The sequence below is a fragment of the Lissotriton vulgaris genome, chromosome 1_1, assembly GCF_964263255.1.
Source record: "Lissotriton vulgaris chromosome 1_1, aLisVul1.2, whole genome shotgun sequence".
Taxonomy (NCBI): domain Eukaryota; kingdom Metazoa; phylum Chordata; class Amphibia; order Caudata; family Salamandridae; genus Lissotriton; species Lissotriton vulgaris.
In genome coordinates, this window is record NC_141685.1 from 1,389,414,747 (window position 1) to 1,389,436,900 (window position 22,154).

The 22,154-nt window shown below is 44.4% G+C and overlaps 1 protein-coding gene across 1 annotated transcript in view; it reads right to left on the reverse strand.

Moving 5' to 3' along the window:
- Positions 1-22,154, reverse strand: part of PTPRZ1 (protein tyrosine phosphatase receptor type Z1) — a 652,698-nt gene that overhangs the window by 197,414 nt on the left and 433,130 nt on the right. Inside the window, exons 11-13 of the mRNA XM_086966862.1 lie at positions 7,376-7,422; positions 4,142-4,213; positions 602-4,019 (exon numbers count right to left, since the gene is read on the reverse strand). Of these exons, the coding sequence (XP_086822988.1) occupies positions 602-4,019; positions 4,142-4,213; positions 7,376-7,422 (3,537 nt within the window). The remainder of the gene's footprint in view (positions 1-601; positions 4,020-4,141; positions 4,214-7,375; positions 7,423-22,154) is intronic.

Sequence of the window (22,154 nt, forward strand, 5' to 3'; positions counted from 1 at the left end):
CCATGTTTCTCTGCATTTTCAACCTGGAGCATTAAACACTGGCAATGTATAATTGCCTGCTTAGATTTGATTTCGATGCCACGTTTTGCGAAAGCTACACGAATCAGGCCCAACACTGACATGCAGATTTAAATCCACTTCATTGAATCTGCAATTTCTGGATCTATCTGAGAGCCAATCAGAAGAAGCTTCAATTTGAAAAACTTGATCTCAGGTCTATAGGCAGTGAATTGTAAATTGTGCTGGAGTACAATTAGAATTTACTGGGCCAGCCAAATCGTTTGGTTTGTGGGACCTGGAATACATTTGTTAATCCTAAGGAGAAAGGGAGGGTTTTTCTCCTGGAAAACACCCCAAAATAAATTTAGATTTTGGCATCACTATCTTATGATGGAGTTAATATGCAAATAGATCCAGTAGGCAATCACTTTGCAGAAGGGCCTGATTCAAGACCACAAATAATTTGTGGAACAAAATTGTTCTGCAAGGTTTTGTCAAAAGAAAGATTTCTTTATACAGCATTTGCCCCTGTATATAAATTAAACATAGCAGGAATATGTTCATTACTTGACAACATCCCTTAAACTACCCCACAACTAACCTGCCTCAGAAACGTTGAATGCTGCTGAGTTTCCACCAGCAGCGGACGGAGGTGAGGATTTACTGGATCCATCTGTAAGATCTGCAGTACCTGCGTCAATTGTGCCCTCTGTTTCTCGGTCTCTCTCATTAGGGTCAGAAAAACTGAAATCTGTTGAAGTCTCATTGTCGTTAAGGCTATCTGATGTCCCTTGGCCAGACCCACTCTCTTCATCGCTTGTAAAGGCAACCCACTTCGAATCGGACGTATTCTGTGAAGGGATGTTGATAGCCTGGATATGATCTTCCAGCGTGGAAGTGCCACCAGGGCTCTTCGGTGGCACATATGATGCCATTGAAGGGTTAGGTGTCTGATTCTGTATCCTACTGCCTGAGCCAGCACTTGGCAGTGTCTTCACTTCCTGAGACAGCTCAGTATGTGCATTTAGTGTTAGGTTAGTTTCATCCTTCTCCACAGTGGCATGCACCATAAGGCCATCTACTATGTTTTCAAGAGTTTCTGTGTGTGGTGTGGAAGTGGTAGCATCATAAACAGACAGACCGTCATCCACCACAGAATGCCACACGCGAGCATCAGGACTGGCATGGCGTGATGCATCGGAGGACTCTTTGGAGAAAACAGATAGCATGGTTAAGGTACCTGAGCCCTCACCGTCTGGAGACACAGCTACAACAGAAACATGCATTTTTGGTACATAGACGTCATCATGACTAGAGACACTGCTCTCATTGGCTAGAGTGGCAGGAGCAACGTCTTTCTTTACATTAGAGCTGGTGACTAAAGAAAGATCATGGCTGCTTGGGAAAACACTTGAAGTGACAACTGTAGCAATATTTGGTGATGCTGGCCAAAATAACCCTGGAGTGGGAATGCTATTCTCATAGGAAGAGGGATTATCTTTAACATAAATGTTTTGGCTGTTATCATTATTGTGCAATTGTGGGCCAATCAAGTCTAAATGCTCACTACTGAACAAGTCAGGGGGAATGTAGTCATTATTTGCAGCTAATGCAGTGACAGCGTAGAGAGAAACCGTGGAAATACTAGGCTTATGGGGCACTATGTCCATAGTTGATGGCTCAACAGTAGAAGACAATGTTGTTTGACTCCCCACTGAATTTGTGGCTCTATGATGCAAACCTTGGTCAAAACTGGCTCCCTCAGAAGCGACCCTTGTGGTGTCATTTGTCAATGAAGCAGTGGGCACAGTAGGAATATTTGTATGTGGTGTGCCGAGACCTGAGCTTGTAACGGACAACTGATGGTGGGTGTCGTGGCTCGAAGAAGCGGAGAGATCAAATGCAAGCGGCAGGGTTGAGGCAGATACAATGTTACAAGCAGGAGAGGCAGCACGGCGGGAAACTGCAGTAAGCATAGACTCAAGCACAGCATCAGTAGCGGTTGGAGATGCAGCATGCACGTACGACGCCACTGACGACAGATATTCAGAAGACATACTGAAATCATGACCAGACATCTTAGCTGTGGGAAGAGCAAGCAGCAGTTCAAGGGTTCCTTTTGTTCTGGAAATGGGAACTGGGGTTTTAAATAATGATAAATCAATCTTAATTACTTCATTTTCGGAATCAGATGAAGACATTTCAACGTCACCAGAGGAGGGGTTATTTTTCAGGTCATCCTCAGTGTCATTTCTAGGCATTAGTTTAGCAACATCATTAAACACTGGTTCTGAGGAGAGCCTTTCACCTGTATTAGAATCAGATAAATCAGACAAAAAGAACCCACTGCCAGAAAAAGTGTCAGTCACATCCCCAGCGATAGGCACAGAGCGTGTAGGTTGAAACAAAGCACGGTCTTGCAACACTACAGAAGTTCTATGCACCAGTTCATTGTTAGCTTTGCTAGGAAAGAAGCCCTCATGCAATACACCAATAGAATCATGCACCAGTGTTGAAGAGTCATCAGAAGCAGGAACATTGTGAAGTAATGCCACATCACGAGACACAGGGTAAATGAGTCCGCCAACTGTGGAAGGCGCATGCATTTTGACATCCGTCCCATTCGTCTCAACTTGAGGAACCACGCTCATTTCATGAAGTGAGCTGGTCTCATGAGGGGACGCCAATATCTCAGGAGCCACACGAGGAAGCTGATGTGAGATCACATCAGCTAGCGGAGCACCCCGTGACTGAATCAAGGTACCACTGTCAGTCAATGCCAAAGATGCATGCAGGGGCACGGTGTCACTCATAATGGCCGAGGTACTCTTGAAAAGCATTTCAGAAACTGTAAACACATGGTGCAAGTTACCACCAAAGGAAGCAGAGGGAAATGGAAGCAAAAGTATGTCATCAGAGGATGACAACGTAGGTTCAAGTGACACATCAACACTGGGAAGTACAGATGTGGCATGCAGGACCGCAGCAAGACTTGGGGAGGCAGGTGAGGCATGGCGGAACTGAGTGTCGGACAATAAAGGGGTGAGCAGAAGGAGTGCCTCATTAGCATAGGAAGGGTGAATAGGAATCTCACCATTGGAAACTGGTTGGGAAGTCTGCGAGATGCCTTCACCGGCGGTAGCAGCATTTTTTCCAGAAGTTGTTGCAACAGAATGAGATGCCAACTCAGTAGGGAAAAATGTGGAAGTAGAATACTGTGGCATATCTGCACCAGCAACCAGTGTATCTTGCAGCAAAGCAGAAGCAGCAGAATAGCTTGTGGTAGGGCCAGTATGACTAGTTTCATTCACCTGCGCACCATCTGAGGCCAAACTAGAAGCAGCTGTTTCATTTGTGACATCAACAAACACCTCACCAGCATCCATTCTGCGATCTTCCTCTCTAGATGAAGTTAAATCTTTTGAAACATCTTTTGGGTAACCTTGGGTGACTTCACTCATGCTTGTGTCTGGACTTTGTGAAGCAAGGGAGTTTTCCAGTGAAACCTCCTCCTGCTCAAACGTCGTAGAGAAGACTGTTGGAGTAACATCAGGAAAGACTTCATGGCTTTGATCAGGCCAATTACCTGCTGATAAAACTTCTCTTTGCCGAGCGGTGGTAATTTGCTGCGCACCATCTTCAGAAAGATCTTTGGTTGCATAGGAGATGTTTCTATAAGGTACAACATCTGTAGCTTGCTCATCCATTCCCTTGGAGGTTGTTACTGCAGTTAACATTTGTTCTTTCGAATCCATCCAATCAGCATTATCATGACCTGCAATTGGAACTGAAAGCGTGGAGGTAGGAGGAGCGCTTTCTTCTAATGCAGCATCAATAGCGAATGCGCTCACTGTGATCGGATTGTCTACTGCGTGATCTAGGCTTGTTTCTGTCCCCGTCTTTTCTTGCAATGATCGCGGCGTTGTATGAGCTGGCTCCTGAACCCATATTTGGTTGTCAGCACTGTTTTTTACGTCAGTCAAGTCGCTGTCTTCGTGCTCCTCTTCCGGGTCTTCATCCTAAAAGCCAGAGCAAAGCACTACAGTTAAAGACCATGTAGGATGGAGACAGCAAGCAAACAGGACAGAGCTTAAAGTAAAATAACACCCAAAAAGCCACCACCGTTGTTGTTTAGACTCACAGATGTTACTCCATTTCTTTGGTCTTTTTTATTAAGTTTCCCTTCGCGATGGAGAAAAGAGCAGCAAATAACCTATGAGACAATAACATGGCTACAACTCTATTAGTTTCGTTTCCAGAAAATGATCCACTATTCAGATATATTGAATCTATAACCAAATGGCAACAAGTATTTCATGTTGAACCAAGCGAAGCACCATTATACTTATGCGAAAAGCAAACATTTACGAGAAAGACAAACATTTGTAAGTGGCTGCTAAAATGTAAAAGACTAGCCAATGATTACAAATCCCAATCCCCTGGTGTTCCAATCAAAAATAATTTCTTGAGAAATTTGTGTTTAGAATTGCTCAGCGGGTGCCCATTTCCATTTTTCAAGCATGGCAGCCATGTTTGATTCAGTAGAGGCGGGATACTTTCCAGAGCAGAGAGAAAAGGGATCCTTATTTGTACTTTTCTGATGAGCATCTCTACCCTGGTCATCATGGTTAACCAGGAAACGATAAAGAAACCTGGACATTTACAATAGCGCGACAACTGCCTGAGCTTTAATTCAGATCAAACTGGTGCTGGTTTAAAGGCATCACAAATATGTCGATTCCCGCACCGGACCCTGAGTGCTTGGCCTTGCACACGGTTCATTATAATTTTTCTGTGTTGATCATTCGATCTATAAGATCATTTGACTTGTAACCTACGTTGACAGCAAGCAAGCAGCAGCGGTGGCCAGGAAGCAGTCATAGTGATAGTAGCCCAATCTGACCCTCTTCACGAGTGGCCTGTCAAATTTAGGTATATGCTGTAACTTCTTTTACCATACATACAGGAATTATGAGTATTGATGCAAACAGCGCACCCCTGCAATTTCCCCCAAATACATTTTGGGTGACTGATCCTGCCGAAAATAACTAGGGGAAAAATATGAATCCCTGGAACATTCAAATTTTGGTGAAGTAAGCACGTTATTCGCCAATAACTCATGTAAGTCAATAATTGTAGCTCCCAATAAATTTCAAACACCTCGTGACAGGTTTGGTTGGATCAGGTCATTATCTCATCCATTAACACGCCATTTCTAATGTGGGCCTCTGTGTCAATTGTGTTTCATACATGTCTAAAAGGATGCCAAAGACAAAATACAAGAAGTTACTGGCCAATGTTTAGCCATGGCCTTGTACCTCGCCCAGGAGGCATTGCTTTCCAATCTCACTATGTAAATAGGGCCTTTAGAACTATACAACCTACGGATTACACTAAAACAACATGGATACACTGTATTGCTACACGCTTAATGACGTGTTGAAGGGTTGTGGACTGCAGCAATTGTAGTGCTATTACCAAGACCCTTTGTTTGTTTATGGATTTCTGTTTTTTCCTGTCTCTTCAACCTTTGAGCACCATGTTTAACTCTCAGTTACAAGACTCAGTGCAAGGGATTTCAACCATAGATAAAGTTGTATATTGCCATGTTCCACCCCCGTCATCATATCGAATATCAAATATGAAAACTTAAATCCACATTGAGTTCCTTTTCTACAAGACCACTTAAAAACATGCGTCAAATTTGTGAGTTTCACTCAATGTATAGTCACAGCACTCGGGCCGCTCCCCCGCCTATGGTTTACTAGAACCCATGCACATCCGTTGTGGAAAGCACTGAATTGTCCCTCTAACAATACTTTGTTCTTTTAAGTTTGTGACCACTCAAGCTCAATATAGTAAGGGACTCTTTTAAGCCTGCTGCCGTATTCATTGGCGTACTCCACAAAACAAAGGCAGAAGTGGGACACTTCGGCAACACATCTCTTGGAGCAAGTCAACACCAGTAACAAAAGAACATAGGCGGCAAATCAACCAAGACAGCAATGGAATAGTGGGAGAAGAGGAGCACTGGCAGCAGTCCCAGTCTGCAGAAAAATGGTGGACCAATCACAATGGAACACAAGTCCCACATCAACTCAGGCAGCAATGGAAAGCAGGCAGCAGTAGAACACCAGGAGAAGCGGAGCCCAGGCAGCAATAACCACAGCTAGCAATTTGGGGCATATTTACAAAGAAGTGGCGCAACATAGAGCAGCAGGCAAAGTTGCTGCACTGCATTGAGTCACGTAGAGAGAGCAGAACTGCTGTCTTAAAGAAAGTAACCCCTCGCTGCCGAACGGGACAGGGTTTACAAACCAAATAAAGCCTGCTGTACAAACACATATACATGTATAAAAAGATAACTATTTGATACACCACTATGCCCCAATCTGACCTAAGTTCATTAAACTGTATATGTGTACTGTACACTACATACAACACCTTTGCTGTTTCTTTAGCAAAATAAATAATATTATTTTATTTTATGCATTTTTACAATTTATAACCCAAATGTGGATATTTTCTCAACTTTTAAAAACTTTACACTTTACATTTTAGTTCTTACTCAACTTTACATTGAAAAATCCTCTTCTATCAATGGATTATATTCATATTACATCAACAATCCTCAATATGTTAATTTAAGAACACTTCCACATACATAAAAACACAAGTTTTGCAAAACCTTTTAGACATAAAAATAGAATGCAGCACGCAAGGATAGAGGAAGCAACAAGGAGAATTAAAAACCTTTCTCCTCGTTATGCCAGCTTTAGGTAGGCGCGCCATTTTGGCGCAAACCAATGTTTACATCTCTTTGTAAATATGGGTTTGCATTGGAATCCACGGGTGGATGCACAAGAATTTCCTTTCCATGGAATGCTTACCTAAAGCAAAGTATTGCAAGGTAGTGCAATGCACTGCATTGCACTGCTTTTTGTTACCAAGCCATGCAAATTGACTTTGAGTGGCTTTGTAAATACCAAAAAGGATCTTGCGATGGGGCTTCATCAAGAAAGGGACTCAACCCCGACCCAAAATCTTTGTAACTCTGGGCCTGAGCCAAGGAGCACAAGCAGTAATGGAGCATAGTCAGAAGAGGTTCACTGGCACCGATTAGTTTACATAATGAACATATGATCTGGCATTTCCTTATCCTATGACTTTTGCAATTCCTCGCATTCCTGATCCGTTCATTCTTCCCTCAGCCTGTGTTTCCATCCTATTCATACCTTCATTCATATTTTGCGCGATACATGCACAGCAGTGACATTATTCATACAGCCCTCATCTGAGAAAGTCTACAAATCTGCTGTTAAATCTAAAACCAGCATCTACTTGTCTTTGAGTAAAGAGTAATATTGCACATTACCTCTATAGCTTCTTCTGTTTCTTCCAAATCAGAAAAAAGGTCAATCTCTATGAAAAGAAATGTTGTTAGTATATCATATTGTTTCCTTTTTTACCTTAAAATCACTGAAAATCACAAATGTCTCAATCCCTTAAAAAATCTCAAGAAAGCACCATCATATGCCTTTCCACAACACTCAGTGTGAGCAAATACTGGGATTTTGAAGCCCCCTCTCCCCCCCCCCCCCCCCCCCCCTTTGTGCAGGATCCATCTAAACTGGCTTGTGTTTATTTTCAGGGAAGGGGCGTCGGGGGGGCTATTACAGAAGCACTTGATCGCAACTTCTTATGAAGTTTTAGATAGAGAGGTTGGTTGAATGTTCTGCATAAGACTGTCTTTTCACCATTGGAAGCATCCTGTGAGAAGCATGGTAATGGACCTCCCACTGGACATTTTAGTACCTAGCATACTTTTCTGTGTGAGTGTAGGGTGAGCTGTTGCCATGGGCGCCATGACACTGGAATATTTTCATATATAAAACAATCAGGCACTGGTCATGTGGCGAGGCTGCTACACAAGGTGAAGCAAGACTTCTGTGGGTAGACAAGCTCTTGTGAAAATGCCGTTCATTTTCTGTGATGCACACCAGAGCACTTCCCCCACCTAGACAGCCAGCACCGCCATTTTAACTTCAAATGGAGGGGAGGACTGTTTAATTATGGTGAACCAGGAAGTAGCAGAGCTGAACTGAGCTGCCCTCTCCCTCCCTTTGAGTACAATTTGATCTTTTTCGTTTTCGGTATGAGAGCTGTGCCAGTCAATAGTGCTAATGCTGGAGAGTGGGAAAGCTGACTTTAAATTGCCCAGTCATGGTTCTCTTCCGCCTAAAGCACCAGAACAGTGAAGGGCATTCATGCCGGGAGGATACCAGAATGTATTTCTTAAAGAAACAGGAAGGTTGCGTTGATTTGATGGCAGTCACTTTTGGTTCTCCTTTGAAATAAGCTTTTAAGCTACTGGGTGCCAGAGTTTGAAAAATAATGTTTCCATTCAATTTATTCAGGATGAAACATTTTAAATCATGTTTTTGTGGATTAAGGGATGGAACTGCTGCTTTTAGATTTTTGGGGGATTATAATCAAGATTGCCTCAAATGGAAAGTTCTCAGGATCGAGATACAAGGATTGGGGCTTCTGTTGCTTTTTTAAGACACAAGGCAACTGCTTGGACATATTGAAAGAGGTGTTTGGTGCGACACTATTATATTAATCTGAATATAGCTTGTAATAGCTTGGCAGTTGTTCAGCATATCTTTCATTACATTTCAATCGATTAAATATTTACATTTTGTTATTTAGGAAGAGGTAATATCAAAAAACGAATGTAGATTTTACATGATCACAAAACATTTAGATGTTTCTGGAAGCAAATCTCCTTAAAGACAAAAGCCACAAAGAAAACCAAGACACAATGGAACCAACTCACACTGCTGAAGAAAGTAAAGGCACATCTCCACAACTTCAAACAATCGTCCAAGCTCTGGCCTCATCCCGTCTGGAAGGCAGTGTAGCTGGCTCGCCATCGTCCAGCGTGTTCGTTCTATGTGGACCCACCGAATGGTTTACCATACACAGTCACTTGAAGTGTAAAATATTGGAAGTAATCCAACTGGACGAAACCCCTTTGATTCTACTGTGTCTGGTTCTAGTGGTTGAGTATTATAAATCTGCCGATTTTCAGGAATCCTCCTTCAGGTCAGATTATGAGATTATCAAGAGCATGTCTACCACACTCTACTTACTAGAGGGTTGGTGAAATTAGTAGACCCCGGTAGTTAGTGATGTAGCCCTTCTCTTCAGATTTGTAAATATAGTGCATATTGGTGAAGACAGTGATCTGGATTTATTAAGACCCAGGTTTACTCTCATTGCACTGGGTCTCATTGGCTGGTATGCCCAATTAAAAATATATTGGCTTCAAACAATCCAAATAACTGGTGAAGTTGTTCCCTTCAGAGTGCAGATGATCCACTTTCCTTGCTAGGGTATACAACTACGCCGATGACTAAAGCTGTTTTTTCTACTCAAAGGATACTATGAAAAAGATTCATTGACTTTAAATAGCCCCTGTATTTGATGGATCAATGACAAAAGGCTTGCCTTGAAGCAAAACAAAATAGAACTGATGCTAGAGGGTAATAGTTCGGTGTGGTTGCATTCAGTGTAACATGTATAACAAGTGAGTGAGAGTAGTATCTTTCCAGCATTTTGAATGACATCTGTTAGCGGGAATAATTGCAAAGCAGCTTGGGACAGTGAAAGTCATGGTGGCATGATCCATGAAGTGGCCTGGACCCAGGACCATACTGGGTGTGGGCAGATAAGGCACAAGTGAGTCCAGCCAGCAGATAAACGTTGCATGAGGGATTTAGGACAATGTACCTAGTATCCAGCTACTGAGTGGTGTCTGCCCCCCTGTTGGCCTGAGTGGCATATGGTTGGTTCCAAACGGAGGTGGCATTGTATGCAAAATAATGATGGACTGGGATGTGGCCCAAGTAATTACCAGCAGCTGAGATTAATTCAAGCATTCCATACATCACTTTTTATGTACTTTAGTATGTAGCCCTAAGTGGGACGGGTATGGCCAGGCATGTGTCTAGTGTACACTGTCACTGGAACCAAGTTAAACCTGGTTGAGGAGCCCATAAGAAGAGCAAAACTGGTCCTGAGTTGCTTGTTCAGGGAGGACCTTGCTCAGCAGTTCGGCCTGGACTGTTCCCATTGGAACAGGGTCAAGGTGGATTTGCATATAGCTGAGTCCAAGCTGAGGTGGCTTGGAGTGCAAAATAACATTGCAGCAGGAGTAACGAGCAGTGGCGGAGAATAATTCAAGCATTTCATCCATCACCTTCTGTATACTTTACTGAGTGGCCCCTAGTTGCACCAGTACAAGGATTGCAAAGCCACAAACAAATGCTGATGCCGCCCCTCATTGTCTTTTAAAATATAGTGAGGGATGCACTTGTGTAACTTCCTATCGTTTAAATAATTATGAGGAGAGGCAGGTCTTGGATTATGCAACTTTGCAAACTCTTAGTCATAGTAGCATTCTAGACGAGATGGACCTGGAATTCATATCATTATGATTTCCAGATTCTCACTCTACAATTAGTAAAGATATTAAGAACCACCTTAGGTTCATTTCTGTAGGCCACACCAGCTTTAACAGAGTCTGGTAAAGCTGTAGCTAGTATTCAGTTAGCTTCATAGAATGCAGTCTCTTTTGGTAGAGAGGATTACAAGAACACGTGCAAGTTGAGTGGACCAATTACTGGTCGAAACTAGAGATTTCTAAATTATGTTTCCAGGACCGCCTACACAATTGGTTAACAGGTAAAAAAAATAATCACAACTCAAGGACTGTGCCAAACCTTTCCAAACCTCCCAGTATTTCTCACCGGAGGCCTCTTTGAAGGCCAACACCACAGAAAATTATGCTCAAAGTAGCAATGCTGGCTCACAAAGTTATTTAGGCAATGTTCTTGACTACCTTAAAGACTGTTTGGGTCTTATATTCCTTGCAAGTACCTAGGATCAGATATAGTGGGCAACTGCTTGCTCAGAAATTCCAGAAGGCCACTAGAGGTGAAAGGTCCAGGACTTGGTGCCAGGCTTTGAAATGGGCACCAACTAGAGTTAAGTAGGAAGTAAAACTCTTTGGCTGTACCACATTATGAATGTGTAAAACAAGTACAAGGGCCCGTGTTACCTGCCAATCCAGGGTTGCTTAATCTTTAAAAACAGAAGCATCACCTACATTTTATATAAAGTAGATGCCTCTCAATGAATCACAGCCAGTCTGGATATCAAGAAGAGCAAAAAGAAGACAAACTGATGTCAGCATAATAACTCTGAGCATCAAGGACCACTAAACAGCCCACAGCACATAAGGCTTTCACAATTACCCCTGCATTAAGAGTACCTCATTTATCTTTATAAGTACCCCAGTTCCATTGGTATTACAAAATAGCTCTCCATCGCACTTTTATGGCCATAATCATCCTTTAAATGTGTCCAGCCCTCGGCAGCAATTTAGTTGTGTTCACCCTATATAAATACATTATGCACAGCAAATAAACATTACTTATAAACGTTTCATGTCCTTAAATGTAATTCTGCAAAGGGTAAAACTGTGCAGATTGTATGTTCGAATAACTAAGTAGGGAAACACACAGAGGGCAGTAATCTGTTTGTGCCATTCAGCAGTAGCGGCTGCTATCGAACTCCGGTGGTGAGGCGGGGAAGGTGAGGGAGTGGGGGTAGGAGGGGGAAATGAAAACAAAATAAAAACACTTACCTGGCTATGGTCAATGTTGCTGCCAACTCTCTCTCCGTTTCTCTTCATCTTCTGGTCTTCTTCCTGTCTGGAGTCCGGCAGCAGGAAGCGCCCCGGCTCCCAAGGTCCCCTGACCAATCACAACATTGCAATGCAGCGTTGTCATTGGTCCGAGCGCTGTAGTTCGGCGCTCAGACCAAGCTTGGGAGCCTGGGGCATGTTCTCCACCCAGGTTGTAATGCATCCTGGAGAGAGAACATGGCAAGTGCGGATGACTGTTTTGGGCGGCCCCAGAGGGCCCATCAAAATGTCATGCACACTTGGAGTGTCACCACTCCTCCCCCTGCAGTGCTCTGGCATCACGGGGCCTAACCCCACCCCCAGGAAACAATGAGCCACTGCAGTTGGAAACAGAAAATGATAATAACAATACGCGATTATCACTTTTTTTCCTTTTTTCACTCCTCGGAGAGCAGTTGAGTGACGGAGCCGTCAATGCCATTCAGTTCCGATAAGTAAGTGACGATTATTTTTTAACACAGTGTGAGATATACATGAAGAGAGCCAAGGCAGTATAAATGATAAAGTGCACTGTGTGGTGTCAGAAGATATCCAATCTCTTTGATTCAAGAAATTGCATAATAATAATCCATTGTACCCTAAGGTGACAACCATGTGTAGATCAGATTAGTAGCATAAATATAGTGCATTTATTGCTTTAAAACCTTTTGTGATTCCCAGGGTCTAGCGGTTAATGCCTCAAAGACAAAGGTTTATAGCGTAACCCCCATAAGACATTCAAATGTAAAATATCTTTAGGGGGGGAGGTCCCCTTGGAGAAAGTGAGCAGATTTAACTACTTGGGTATCACCATCTCAGAAGATATTTCATGGAAGCCCCACGTAGCCAAACAGACTCTCAAGCACAGACAAATTGTGGGGGCCTTGTTAAAAGAACAAGACACCTCCTTTAGCCAACTGGTGGCAGCTCCACCCCAGATCTACGAGGCCAAAGCAGTAGGCACAACCCTGTCCGGTGCAGAACTCTGGGGATTTGATAAGATGGATTCCCTTTTGACTTCTGGGAACAATCTCTTTAGGTCCCTGGTCTTTTTACCACAGAGCACGCAGTTACATCCATTAAGGTTGGACCTGGGTAGAGCGTCCATCACTGAGCAGGCTAAACTACGCCACTTACTGTTTTGGCTGCATGCAAGGTCCACCCCAGAGTTGTCTTCGTATGCTGCTGCCCTCAAAGAAGTCATTGCACTCAATCCTTCTAGGAAGATTGGTTGGGTCCGTAATTTGAAATCTCTTCTAAGTGCAATAGGTCTAGAGGGCTACTGGGCCTCAAAGGAACCACTATTGTTTCTCATGGGGTCATCTAACTGTGGAATTTATGAACTTCAAATTGACTGGTTAATATAAATATTACTTTGAAACAATCAGGATAGGAAGCTCTACATACAGTTTAGGTTTAGTTTCCGTCCTCTGAACTTGTTCATTCGCTCAAGGTGTCAGGTAGCCACAACTTCCCAGTCCTGTCCTAGCTGTACTTCTGTAATAGAATCTATGGCCCACGTCTTTTTTGTTGTTGTCCCAAGTACTCCTGCCCAAGAAGAAAATGGCTGAGGCCGATTTGCAAGCAACTGGGCACCCGACATTATGCAGAAGCCCTTCATATCATAAGATCAGATACTAGTTCAGCAATTGTTTGCTCTGTTTCTAGGTTTCATGGGGATTTGTGGGCAATCAGAAGGTAATAGCTGAAAACTTGAGACGGTTGTTCAGATTTACATTTTTTCAACCGAACAACTCTATAATGCACTTTTCTAACTAATATAGCTGCTATGGTCTATGTAGATTTGAAATTTCTTAACTGTTCCTGAGTGTGCAAATAACTTTTAATCCAGCCAGTATAGCAGGCCCTGTCGTTCGACAATTGAGATGTAATATATTTTAAGGGTCATGTGGGACATTACTGATGCTGTGATTGATTATGATATAATAAATGTAGGGTATCCATTGTGATATTATCCATATGAAAAACTCATTTTAGTAAAAACCTCTCATGTTAAAATATAAGGCAAAATGAAGGTGGAATTTTATTGAAACACTTTCAAGTGCAAATAAAATGAGTTAATAGCATGGCAATAGACCAATCATCTTACCTGGTGTTCCAGCATCAAAGATCTAAAGCAAAAGGGTGATGGCATTTCCTGGCTTCTTATTGGTTCAGGATTGCATATTTTCTACAACTATACTGAGGCCAATTGTGCAACATAAACATTAGAGCCTATTCATAACTGCTTAAAATATTATTGACAAGCATTGGGGTGGGGGACCTGTGGTGTGGTGGCTAAGTTGCTAGCTTTTGGAATATGGAGATCCTTCTTTGAAACATGACAAAACACTGTCATTCTAAGCAAACCATTTCCTTCCCCTTGTGAAGAAAGGACATTTGTTTAAAGTGACTTGTATGTACTTTAATGTATCATTCATTAAACACCACCTTCACCATGGATAAACATAAACGCTCCACTTCCTTTTATAATACCATACAGCATTTTTTTTAGCAATGCTTCATTACAAGTACATTTACTAAACAGGTCACTCTGGTAGTATGGTGTGTAATGCAGTGCAGAGGGTTTCGTAGTTGGTTTGGAGGGAAGTGGTCACAAAAGCTTTCTCACTAGCATCTTTAACCACATTGCTGCGGCGGTTATTTTTCCGCTGTGCGGCTTTTTTCCAAAAGCCGCGTTGAGATGACGAGCTCAGCTCGTCATCCGCACACGACCACCGTGGCTGATGACGAGCTGAGCTCGTCATCAGCAGCGAAGGGGTTAATACACACCAAGTAGAATATGGATCCAATGATGTAGTCTGTAAATGACAAAGTCTCCACATTATGGCCTCCATTATGACAGGCCCAGAATAATCCGAGCTATTTTCCTACCCTAGATTTACCATTATCAGGGGTTCTGATATTTTCCAGGATGGGGAAATAAAATGAAATCTGCATTTTTGAGGAATAACATACAGTATTCAAACTTACCAGGCTGATTCCCACATGCTTTTTCATATGGACACTTTTCTTGCTTCCAACTGTTGGAATCTCTGGGTGGAATACCACTCAGCAGCCATGTTCCCAAGTTCCTCAGTTACTAGGCCCATGAGAATTAACAGTCCACTCATAATGAGGGTCTAAGTAGAGACTGTTGCTTCAATTCACTGCACAGTATTCTTTAGTAAGAGGCTGAAGAAAGCTGCCTATTCCCCCATGAGCGTGAAGGGAATACGTTGACTGTATCACTCCACAGCTATACACAGCCTTGGATGTTTTACATAAATACAAAAGCAGTAACACTTGCTCAATGGACAATACATTGTCTTCTAATTGGAAAATACCTTCGCATCACCAGTTGACTTGATCTACAGTATTTCATCGCCTTGGAGTAAAATGTGCTCCCAGAGCAAGAGAGGGCATTAACTAATCCCTAACCTGATTTAGAGTTCAGTGGTAGCAGTAAATCATTCAGTTTCTGAACTAATTGATAAATTCAGACAAAAACCCAGCATTGATATTCCCACCACAGTGCTATCTCAAAGGTGGATGAAACCTCACTGGTTAAGTATTAACCAGTTTTAGCACTCCCTCTACGCAAACCAAGATCTTTCATCCCCGCCTAAATGTAATCAGGCCCAGTTTCTTCTTGTAGACTGAAAACTAGCTGAAGGTCTATGCAATAGCAGTGGGTCAACCTACTGAAGAGTGACAAACAGGAGAATCATGTTCACATTACAATGCTCGGTTAGGAGGTCACTTGCTTCTCGTGTCACATGCGGTTTCTCCAGAAGTCCACAGAAAAAGCCAATGTCCCTTGAGACAGACGTTATTCCATCGAGAAGGAGGATCCAGAAACCGCAAGCCAAGGGCTACTGTAAAATGAGCGCAAACATACATGAAGCTAAGAGGAGCTTTACATTTCTTATATGTGAACCATTTTTGCTCCAAGGTATACAGATTGCAACTCAGCATATATATGATATTCAGATGTCCAGCTGTTTCAGGTGCCGCGTTGACCACGACCCATGGACTACTAAAAAAAAAATGTGATTACACCGTTCCACATTTTAAGATACCGAAAATTACAGTGCGCACTGATGGTGTGGTTGTTCAATATTCAAATGATGAGACGTAAAAATATTTGTTTGCCGATAAAAAACCTATGGTCCATAAAGCACTGGAGACTCCAACTAAATCCAAACTGTGATACTAACAACATATTTGAATCGGACTAAAAGTGTGACAAACACTCTCCACACAGCACGTGACCCTTGAGTGACTCATGTGGAAGAAGGACTTGATTATTTAAAAAATAGTTGCATGCTACTGCTATTTGGAAACTTAATTCAAAGAGTCATGGACTTAAGATAAGAACAGATCTTGATTCCATTCTTGGCACATTTGCCTTACTTTTAAAACATTAACAACAGCCACTGAAGAACCACAGAGCAGCAAACAGAAGACAAGACACTCCGAGGGCGTGCTCAGAACTCGAAGAACTTTTAATGGGAGGAGCTATGTTTGACAGGCAGGGGCATACGACCCGTTTATTGGTTCCTGCATTTTCTGCAGCAACATTTGCACTTACTTGTAAAGACTTTCTAGTTAGTAAACTTCTAGAACATATGACGGCGTCCAAAGGTACAAAATGTCCCGGGGATCTCAGAGTGAAGTTGAGTCTGTATGGCATGAGATGGCATGGAGCTTTTACATTGCAAAGCTCATAGGTTGAGGGGAAAACACCGAGCTTTACCATCACATGGCTCTCAAATCAAAATGAAGACACAGAGTTTTACCATCATTGATACTCAACTTGAAGAGAAGACACAGTAGTTAACCATCATGTGGCTCTCAAATTGAAGGGAAGATGCAGAGCTTTACCATCACATGACTCATAAATTAAAAGGAAGACATAGAGCTCTACCATCACATGGCTCTCAAATTAAAGTGAAGAGATACAGAGCTTTACCATCATTGAGTCTCAACTTAAAGAGAACACACAGGTTAACCACCATGAGGCTCTCAAATTAAAAAATAAGACACAGAGTTTTACCATTACATGGCTTTCAAATTTAAAGGGAGACGCAGAGCTTTACCATCACAAACATCTTGTGTTAAAGGAAAGACACAGAGCTGTAACAGTACGTATCACTCTAACTACAGAGAAGACATGGGACTTTGCCATCACCTAGCTACCGTGAAGACGTGAAGCTTTAAGAAATTAAAGGGGCAATATTGAGGCAAAACGGAAGAAACTAAGCTTTACAATCACCTTGCTCTTAAGCTAAAGGGACAATATCGAGTTTTTCTATCACATTGTTCTCAAACCAAAGTAAATATACAGAGGCTTTTTATCAAACTGATGCCATGTTAAAGGGAAGCTATTGAGACACAACATCACACAGGTCCCAAGATGAAGATAATACATTGAATTTTGCTATCATATAATTTTCTAAATATAGGAAAAGCATCGAACTTTGCCTGACATAGTTCAAGAGTATTGGAAATACAGGCACTTTTTCCAGCATATAGCTCTCAAGATGAGATAATGCACAGTCAGTTTTATTTCCAGTGCCTTTCTGTACGTTGTTTAATGCACAAAATATTGTCACTAATACTGATGACATTAATAGTGAATAATATGCCGCGGTCCATATTAAAGGTACCTGTAGGCGTGTCCCTATAGGCAGCACTCCGTAGTCTAGATGTATATAAATTCAGTCACACATGAAATAATCATCAAACAGCACATTACATCAAGTGACTGTAGGAGAGTAGGGTCTGCAATCCTATGATCACCCGGACTTTTTGCTTTTGTTTCACTGGTTTACGACTTTCTCGGGCTGTGGGCCTGCCAATCAGACCCACAGCCTAGCTGTTCTCTCGCTAAATTGATATGTGTACCTTAGGTGCATTACCCAATTGGAACTGGGCCACCCTGTCAGACCCTGTAACTCAGGGCATCGGTGTACCCAGGGCCTACCAGGGGCTGAAGCATGTATTATGCCACCCCTGGATGGCCATCTAAATCTGACACAACTGGCTGCACGACAGCTGGGGCCACGTGGCGTACTCGCCCGTTGCTGTAGGTGTAGTACCCCTATACCTAACCCTAAAATGGACACCCGAGTTCCTCTCAGTCACTCCTATGGCAGGCCTTAACAATCATGAAGGCAGAGTGCATGGAATCGTGTGAATTGGGCTCTGGCACGAGCCGAGCCCGGTTGCAGCTTGCGGAACCAAGACCCAATGGCTGTTCCATGATAACGCGTATCATATCGGTAACTTCGGTATCGCGTTATCAAGACATGTCGAGTAAGGTGTCATACGAATCGGGATGCTGCCCCCTCACCAATTCTGGCGACAAGGTTAGCATTCCGCCCTTCTAGAGGGACACGACATGTACGTAACTGAGAACCACGGTTAAAGTTAACTGAAGCCTCAGCTCCACAAAATGGACGCTGCCACCACAGACACAAGTCTGACCTCCTGCTGCTGGGAGTCCTTCCAGCGAGGAGAGCTTGGACAAAGGGTTTCCTGTCAAGGGCGGTGTTCGCACCGTCCCAGACAGGGTTTGTGTATTCTGGGTAGGTAGGGCTTTGCAAGAAGGTGACTGCGTAGTGGCACCCCGGTGCTCACTACGCATCTGCCGGCTAGAACCAGTTCCAGGGGCGCGCAGCCCCTGACCTGGGGAAAGTCCAGCAGGGGGAGAGGGGTGTAACTACCCCCCTTCCTGGTCCCACCCTTAGGGCAGGACCTAGTCATGTACCCGCCCCTTTCATTAGGATAAAGGCCGGAGCGGGGACCCTTCCAAATTAGATCATCTTTGAATCAAGAATACTTTCTATGAAAGGACTTCGAGACTCTTCTCAAGATTTCTCCCTTGTGGCTAAGGAGTAGTCACCCTGCACCAGCGGGCACCATCTAAGAACTCTGCGGTTTGCTGCAAGTCCTTCCTCAAGGATCCGACGGCCCAGCTCGACGAGAACCGGCTTCCCTGGCACCTCTGACCTCTACCCACGTCGTCAGCTCAGCTGAGATCTGTGGGTGCGACGAGACCTCGAGGGACCGGCCATCATCAAAACCTGCACGTTTTCTTAATCAGCACGACCATCGAAGCAATTCTCTGGTGAGTGCTCTGGGGTCCGAGAAGCCCCGACCCTGAGCAGCTCCAGCACCGAAGTGCAGTCTCCCAGCATCTCCACGATCTGCGTGGGGCCCTTCTGCTCGCTGCTCAGCACGTTGTCTGGTCACTAGCCGCTGGCTTGTGCCCTTCTTTGACGACATCCGACAACCAACGCTGCTGGTCTGGTTGCTCCAGACCGGCCCGTGCTCCCTTTTCCGAGAGGAGCACCCCGAACCCTCCTGGTCCACTCCAGACGCCATTTTAGGCCCACCACGTGGCCCTGAAATCTGCCAAGGCTTGTTGCCCCAATCCTGGGCCCAGCGACGCCGACAGCATCAACCTTCGTGGGACAGCTCGCACCTCCATCCTGGTCGCCGACAACGCCTCCTGGTCCGTGAGACTGCAGAGCCTAGCGTCGCCCACTCACCTAGTCGAGGTGACGGCCATCCGGTGCCTTCCTGGTACCCTCTGACTACTGGCTAGTAGTACGAACTTGGTCCCCTCTGCTTTCAGGTATCAACGATCACTGATCCAGGCTTGGATCACTACGAACTATTCATCACTGGTCGCCGGCCAGCAACTCCTTTTCTTCCGGCTCCTGGCTCGTCAGCGAAGATCCCGACGCCTGTAAGACTTGTGCAGCCGCAGCCCTCGTGGCTAGGTAAATTCGGCATTTCGGTGCCTGCATAGCCTCCTTACTCTAGGGTCCCGAGTCCCTCGCTTCCGACTTGTCTTATCGGGTCCGCCCGAGACCACTAAACTTTCCGTGCCCTCGGGCACTTGTTTTAATTGTGCACTTGAAGTATTTTCTAAGAGCTTTTTGTTCTGTGCTTAGCACCCTGTCCTCATAAAGAGTACAGGGCTGTTGTGATTCTAATAAATATACTGTTTATTTTCATAACACTTGTGTGGTGTCCTTTCACTTGGTGTTCAAGGGGTATGTGATGGTATTACAGCTGGCTTAACACGCCCTCTAGAGTTTAGCCCGAAGACTGCTCGTATCCACGCTACTAGGATAGCTGGTCTAAGGTTGACTTACATCCAATCACCATAAGGGTCGTTGGAACGATACATAGTGGTCGCTAGAATAGCGAACGCTGCATATCGGGCCACCTTCTCACATTGGTGAGCAGCGGTTGGGATTTGAGCTTGCTGTTGTTTTACCACGCGTATCCTAAGAATATCTTGTGAAAGATCGCATAAGTACTCCAGGTACATATAACTTAGCTTAGAATACTCTGAGTTCTACTGAACCAGCTGTTGTAGCTCCTCAAGGCTTAGCACACCTTGGCTACAACTCCTAGCAAGGGATCAGTAGGTAAACCCATAGTGTAGGTAGGTGCATCACTTACACCACACTAGAAGCAGCATGTCGGACAAAGGAGGAAACTCTGAGTCTCCCCTTGTGTCAGTCGACCTTCCACAGGTCACCTCCAGATATGCTGCACTTAGCTTCCACGAGATGCGACAGATCTGTACATCTTGGAAGTTAAAACAAGGTGCAAACCCTACCATTCCGTTTCTGATTGGTCTCTTGGAGACTTATGATGCTAGGAGGGCGGGTAACACCGACCCTTCTCATCCAGAAATGGAGATGCCTCCCCTCGAGGGAACCCGAGGTGACCCTGACCTTATCCATCTCTCCGCCGAGGGTGAAGAGGAGGACGAGGAACCAGAGACATCTGGGGACGAGGCAGACCAAGGTCCAGTCATAGTTAGTCAGCTAACTCAGGACAACTTAAGCCGGCACGAGATTGGTACTAGGGGACCCCTGGGCCCTCTCTCGGGCCAGCTTAACATTGGGAATGGACGAGTTAGGTCTCTGTCGAGAGGCTCTAACGGATCCGCTCGAACCAATGGCTCTCGAGGTTCTGCTCGAAGAGGGATGACATCACCTCAGAGGAGAATGTACGAAGCAAAGGAGAGGGAAGTCAATCTGCGGATCGCGAGGGAAGAACTTGCCCTAGCCAAAGAGAGACTCGCCTTTGCTCGAGAGCAAGAGTTGAGTGGGACAATTCCCACTGGTGGCAGCATTCTCCCACGGGAACCCAGGAGTTTAGACACTAAGCACCTGAATAAGATAGTGTCCCCCTTTAAGCAAGGGGACGACATCCACAAATGGATTACTGCTGTGGAGCGGGCCTGCACTGTACAGTGCATCCCCCAGAGTCAGTGGGCAGCTATCTTGTGGCTCTCCTTTGACGGTAAAGGTAGAGATAAGCTCCTCACTACTAGAGTCGAGGACGCTAACAATTACCAGATCCTGAAGAACACACTGATTGATGGGTTCGGCCTAACCACTGAGCAGTACAGGTTGCTGTTCAGGGATACCCAGAAAACTCAGTCTCAGGACTGGTCTGATTTCGTTGATTGTGCCACTAAGGCTTTGGAGGGCTGGTTGCTGGGCAGTAAGGTTACTGATTACACAGGATTGTATAATTTGATCATGTGAGAACAGATTTTAAACAATTGTCAGAACCAGTTGTTGCATCAGCACCTTGTCGACTCGGATCTGACCTCTCCCCAAGAATTGGGAAAGAAGGCAGACAGATGGGTCAGAACAAGGGTTAAGCAAAACCAGGGCCAGAACCAGGGTGGTCAGAAGAAAGCAGACCAGAAGGGTAAGGATTCGAAAGGGGAACAAACTGACCAGAAGTCTTCGACAGGTCCCCAACAACCCAAAGAGGGGGGGGGGGGGTCAGGCTTCCCAGAAAAAGAAGAATCAAGAAGGCCAATCAAAAAGGTGGTGCCAATACTGTAAAAGTAAAACTCACTGGTTTAGTGAGTGCACCAAGAAAGGAGGGCAGACTCCTGCTACTGCAGCCCCTAAGGCACCTGTGCCCCCTAGTACAGCCAGCAGTAGTAGTGCGCCTCCCAAGGGACTAGTTGGGTTAACCTTGGGTTCTGAGGGGTGTGACAGCTTAGTTGGTACACTCACTCAGGCTGTCCTTGTCTGTACAGGGGATGTGGATATATCCCCTGATGTCAGTCCCAATACTTTGGGCAAATACCGACAGACGCCTTTAATAAATGGAAGAATGGCTCAGGCCTATAGGGACACTTGTGCCAGCGTCACCATGGTGACGCCTAACTTTGTGGACCCTGGACAGATCATGCCAGGTACAGATTTCCTGGTGACCAATGCCAGCAACGTCACTACCAGTCATAGTATGGCAATTGTTGCTTTCTCCTGGGGAGGGGTAAATGGCCAGAAAAAGGTTGTTAGTTCAGACCTCCCAGTGGATTGTTTGTTGGGCAATGATTTGGAGT